Source organism: Oncorhynchus gorbuscha, linkage group LG08 (genome assembly GCF_021184085.1).
Source record: "Oncorhynchus gorbuscha isolate QuinsamMale2020 ecotype Even-year linkage group LG08, OgorEven_v1.0, whole genome shotgun sequence".
Lineage (NCBI taxonomy): Eukaryota > Metazoa > Chordata > Actinopteri > Salmoniformes > Salmonidae > Oncorhynchus > Oncorhynchus gorbuscha.
In genome coordinates, this window is record NC_060180.1 from 15,918,796 (window position 1) to 15,924,795 (window position 6,000).

A 6,000-nucleotide genomic window follows, 5' to 3' on the forward strand; every position below is an offset into this window, starting at 1 on the left:
CCTGTAACTTCTTTAAGAGGCTCCTCTGTCCTCCACTCGTTACCTGTATTAATGGCACCTGTTTGAACTTGTTATCAGTATAAAAGACACCTGTCCACAACCTCAAACAGTCCCACTCCAAACTCCACTATGGCCAAGACCAAAGAGCTGTCAAAGGACACCAGAAACAAAATTGTAGACCTGCATCAGGCTGGGAAGACTGAATCTCCAATAGGTAAGCAGCTTGGTTTGAAGAAATCAACTGTGGGAGCAATTATTAGGAAATTGAAGACATACAAGACTACTGATAATCTCCCTCGATCTGGGGCTCCACGCAAGATCTCACCCCGTGGGGTCAAAATGATCACAAGAACGGTGAGCAAAAATCCCGGACCCACACGGGGGAACCTAGTGAATGATCTGCAGAGAGCTGGGACCAAAGTAACAAAGCCTACCATCAATAACATACTACGCCACCAGGGACTCAAATCCTGCAGTGCCAAACGTGTCCCCCTGCTTAAGCCAGTACATGTCTTTCAGCATGACAATGATCCCAAACACACCGCCAGGGCAACAAAGGAGTGGCTTCATAAGAAGCATTTCAAGGTCCTGGAGTGGCCTAGCCAGTCTCCAGATCTCAACACCATATAAAATCTTTGGAGTGAGTTGAAAGTCTGTGATGCCCAGCAACAGCCCCAAAACATCACTGCTCTAGAGGAGATCTGCATGGAGGAATGAGCCAAAATACCAGCAACAGTGTGTGAAAACCTTGTGAAGACTTACAGAAAATGTTTGACCTCTGTCATTGCCAACAAAGGGTTTATAACAAAGTATTGAGAGAAACTTTTGTTGTTGACCAAATACTTATTTTCCACCATAATTTGCAAATAAATTCATTAAAAATCCTACAATGTGATTTCTGGATTTTTTTTTCTCATTTTGTCTGTCATAGTTGAAGTGTACCTATGATGAAAATTACAGGCCTGGGAGAACTTGCACAATTGGTGGCTGACTAAATACTTTTTTGCCCCACTGTACAGCCAGCCATTACAAAGAGCATTTTATAGCTGTTCAAATCTGTCATTCATGGTGGTGGGCTAACCTGTTGTTATGGACATGTTGGAATGTTAAAATAAGTTATATTTTTTGCTCATCAGTCTCATCAGAGTTGAAGCCTTGCCAGTTGTATTCATGAAAGCAGGCAGCTGGTGCCTATAGGCCTGTATCCCAGTCTGTAGGGCGGTTGGCTGAGGTAAGGGTTGAATGGTTCTGTTGGCTGCTTGCCCTGTGACTAGGGTGGGGCCCAGTGCTGAGCACTGACCCTCAGCCTGGCTGATTTATGAGTTCCTCACTGAGCCTCCAGAAACACAGCCTTGGCCTCCAGCTGAACCATGGACTCCCTGAAACATAAGCAGGGACACCCTGTGTCCATTGCTGTCAAAACCGTTTATAAACACACCCCAGCCAGCAGATGTGGATTGTTGCAGTTTACACTACAGTGGATAAAGTGAGTGCTGTTGTGCTTTAAGTTAAAGCAATAGAGGCATACTGTTGAGTGGTGGTTGCTACAGCTGGAAAAACGGGAAACCGAGAGTAGTGGGGTAATATTTACAATATGTGCATAACTCACATGTGACCCGTAATAAGACTTTGCAATTAATATGTTAACAAAGTCTATTAAATAACCAAGCAATATTAATGTAGAAGTGTTTGGGGCGGCAGGTAGCCTAGTGGTTATAGCATTTGGCCAGTAACCGAAAGGTTGCTAGATCAAATCCCCGAGCTGACAAGGTAAAAATCTGTCATTCTGCCCCTGAACAAGGCTGTTCCTAGGCCGTCATTGTAATTAAGAATTTGTTCTTAACGGACTTGCCTAGTTAATTTTTATTTAACTCCATAAAGATTAATGCCTATCGATCAGTAAAAGTAATAGAAAGGTCTGAGAATTGTCTATATCAAAGGCAGATATTTAATACCATTGTAAAAATGAACAATACATTATACAATGCATAAAGCTTAAGTTACAAAGCATTTCAAGGCCTTATTCTGGGCATGATCACAGAGGGAGAAAGAGAAGTCACAGCCTTAAAGGCCATGCTCCAAGAATCCCAGGGGCGGAGAGCAAAAGAAAGAGGGTATATCTCACCAGCGCAGCGCAGTTCAGGATCAAAGGGAGGGAGACAATGCATCTGAGAACCCTTTTTATAACAGTTGTTTGGATTCAAAATCTCAATTCAACAGCATTACTGTTGAGTTAACCTCCAATCAGATATCAGACCTACAGGATGTAAAGACAACAGAACCTCTGCAACCCAGTGAGACTGAATGGGGGTTACACCATGCCCAAACTGGATGCGCGGGTGCGTCCGCCATCGTGCGCAAATGGATTTTGTCCCCCCACACCAAACGCGATCACGACACGCAGGTTGAAATAAAATAAAAAAACTCTGAACCAATTATATTAATTCTTGTTGAAAAGCATTAAACGTTTATGGCAAATTAGCTAGCTTGCAGTTGCTAGCTAATTTGTCCTTTTTAGCTAGCTTGCTGTTGCTAGCTAATTTGTCCTGGGATATAAACGTTGAGTTATTTTATCTGAAATGCACAAGGTCCTCTACTCTGACAATTAATCCACACAAAACGGTCAACTGAATCTTTCTAGTAGAGATCGACCGATTTTATGATTTTTCGATACCGATTATTGGAGGACAAAAACCCGATACCGATTAATCGGACGATTAAAAAAATAAAAAAATAATAATAAATAAATAAAAAATATTTGTAATAATGACAATTACAACAATACTGAATTAACACTTATTTTAACTTAATATAATACATCAATCAAATCAATTTAGCCTCAAGTAGATAGTGAAACATGTTCAATTTGGTATAAATAATGCAAAGGAGAAGAACGTAAAAGTGCAACATGTGCTATGTAAGAAAGCTAATGTTTCAGTTCCTTGCTCAGAACATGAGAACATATGAAAGCTGGTGGTTCCTTTTAACATGAGTCTTCAATATTCCCAGGTAAGAAGTTTTAGGTTGTAGTTATTTTAGGACTATTTCCCTCTATACTATTTGTATTTCATTAACCTTTGACTATTGGATGTTCTTATAGGCACTTTAGTATTGCCAGTGTAACAGTATAGCTTCCGTCCCTCTCCTCGCTCCTCCCTGGGCTCGAACCAGCAGCACAACGACAACAGCCACCACATCAAAGCAGCGTTACCCATGGAGAGCAAGGGAAACAACCACCCCAAGGCCCGCGCACTAACTAGCCAGCCATTTCACTTCGGTCACACCAGCCTCATCTCGGGCGTTGATAGGTTTGAAGTCATAAACAGCGCAATGCTTGACACACGAAGAGCTGCTGGCAAGACGCACAAAAGTGCTGTTTGAATGACTGTTTACGCGCCTGCTTCTGCCTACCACCGCTCAGTCAGATACTTAGATACTTGTATGCTTGTATACTCAGTCAGATTATATGCAACACAGGACAAGCTAGATAATATATAGTAATATCATCAACCATGTGTAGTTAACTAGTGATTATGATTGATTGTTTTTTATAAGATGATAAGTTTAATGCTAGCTAGCAACTTACCTTGGCTTACTGCATTTGCGTAACATTCAGTCAGTCTCCTTGTGGAGTGCAATGAGAGAGAGGCAGGTTGTTATTGCGGTAGACTAGTTAACTGTAAGGTTGCAAGATTGGATCCCCCCGAGCTGACAAGCTGACAAGGTGAAAATCTGTCTTTCTTCCCCTGAACGAGGCAGTTAACCCACTGTTCCTAGGCCGTCATTGAAAATAAGAATGTGTTCTTAACTGGCTTGCCTAGTTAAATAAAGTTTAAATAAATACCGGCCATTCCGATTAATCAGTCGACCTCTACTTTCTAGTCATCTCCTCCTTCCAGGCTTTTTCTTCATTGAACTTTATATGGCAATTGGCATTAACTTTCATAATAAGGTGTATTATCCCGACCGACCTCAGTTTATCTTTCAATCACCCACGTGGGTATAACCAATGAGGAGATGGCACTTGTGTATATGCTTCTATAACCAATGAGGAGATGGGATAGACAGGACTTGTTCAGCATCACAAATAAAACAGACTTCTTCTATTTTAGCAATTGGCAATGCAGACGCTCGTTGGCGCAATGATTGAATAACATGTATTTGTACATTTATTTTGCGCAGCGGTGTAGTCAGCATGTTAGAGGGAGAATGCAGGATTCCTAAAACAACACAGGAAATCCTAGCACACAGGTTATAAGAATCACTTTGGGGGCTGGGTTGCCCAGCAGTAGCAATCATATTGCTTGGTCTGTAATTTGTTCAGTGGTTTTAGGTGGTAACTGTCTAAAATATGACTGACTTAGGTTAGTTTTAGGAGATACTGAAGTAAGTCCTGTCACGTCTGCTTATCAAAGTCTTTGATAAATCAATATACTGTATCAAACTGTAGGGAGATTCCTAACCAGCAATATTTACCTTTTTTTTAGGGCTGTAATATACAGTATGTTGACAGTTTACAATGGGATCTCAATGTCATTGTCTCTTGTGGGTTTACTGGTAAATGGCTGTCAGGTACAATCATAGATATTTCTCAGTGGCTTGGTACATAAAAAGGCTAAAGCCACAGGATGTGTGTCCTTTGAAAGGATTGTCTACTGTAGAGATCAAAGATGGAAACATGCTTCTATTGGGTTGTTCCTATGAGTGTTGCTGTCGTAAAAATAGCTTTTGAATGATGTGTGTCATTGATAGCATGTGTTCATCTGAAGGAAATAGAGCTTAACTGGTTTCGGTGTTGATTTCAGTGAGCTACCTGTGGTACTAAAGGCCATGTTACAAGCTAATTATCCTTTTCTATAATTCAACGATTGGTCACTGTCTGCTCTAGGTTGAATCTCAAGTCTCAACCCTTTTTCTCTCCTTTCCCAGGAAAGAGGCATACGGGAACCCCATTGAAGTAATGAGGTGAAGAAGCACAAAGCAGGCTAAAGCAGCTGGCTACTAGCTACCTTCCATACTCTGCTAAGTCTGAGACTGGGTCCTCCGGGTGTTCCCATCCAATGCTCCTGAAGCGCCATGAGCCACAGCTGGGGACGATTTACTACTCCATAGACTGCCATATCTCCTGCAGCCTTTCCCTCTCTGTCCTCGGGCCCCCCCTGGCCCCTTCCCCCGTTCCCCATTGGCCCAGATGAAGAAGGTGGGGCAGTGGTCGGCGGAGGAGGTGTCCCATTGGCTGAGCGAGGAGGGGATGCAGGAGTACGGCGACTCCCTCCAGCAGGCGGATGGCCCCGTCCTGCTGCGGCTCACCCCGGATGACTTCCTGACCCCGCCCCTCTCACTGGTCTCATCAGACAATGGGCGGCAGCTCTTGGAACGGCTGGAGACCCTACGGATCGAGCATCACATTGAGGAGCACCAAAAAAACGGCCACGCCAATGGCCATGGGAGGCTGCCCAACGGCACTGCCAAGCCCCTGCGGAAAGGTTCGCTGGGGCTTAATGGCTTCCGGAAGGAGATGGTCCAAATCCCCATCCCCATGTTGGAGCCTGAACGCTCTGGGTTCCCCCAGGAGTGGGGCAAGACAGGCGTAGCGTTCCTCTACGCAGTCTGCTGCTTTGTCACTACCACTGTGGTCATCTCGGTGGTCCATGAGAGGGTGCCGGCCAAGGAGCATACCCCACCGTTGCCCGATAAGTTCTTTGACATTTTTGACCGGGTGGAGTGGGCCTTCTCTATCTGCGAGATCAATGGCATGCTGCTGGTGAGTCTGTGGCTGCTGCAGTGGACCCTGCTCAAGTACAGGTGAGACAACAGTAGTGTGATAAGAATAGATGGGGCAGTATTTACCTTTTTAAATTGTAACCTTCAACTTTGAACTTATTTTTCTGGGATACCCAATGGCTACATTACAGGCTGAATAAATTGCAAACGTCTGCCAGATCTCACCACGCTTGGATATGCGTTTAACACATGAGCTAATCACATATGATATAGCAA

At 43.6% G+C, this 6,000-nt stretch overlaps 1 protein-coding gene across 2 annotated transcripts in view; it reads left to right on the forward strand.

Annotated features, from left to right (window-relative positions):
• Positions 1 to 6,000, forward strand: part of LOC124041255 (phosphatidylcholine:ceramide cholinephosphotransferase 1-like) — a 54,600-nt gene that overhangs the window by 43,374 nt on the left and 5,226 nt on the right. For both annotated transcript variants that reach the window (XM_046358628.1, XM_046358629.1), the window contains exon 2: positions 4,930 to 5,805. In XM_046358628.1, coding sequence (XP_046214584.1) covers positions 5,192 to 5,805 — 614 coding nt within the window. In that variant the 5' untranslated portion in view covers positions 4,930 to 5,191. The remainder of the gene's footprint in view (positions 1 to 4,929; positions 5,806 to 6,000) is intronic.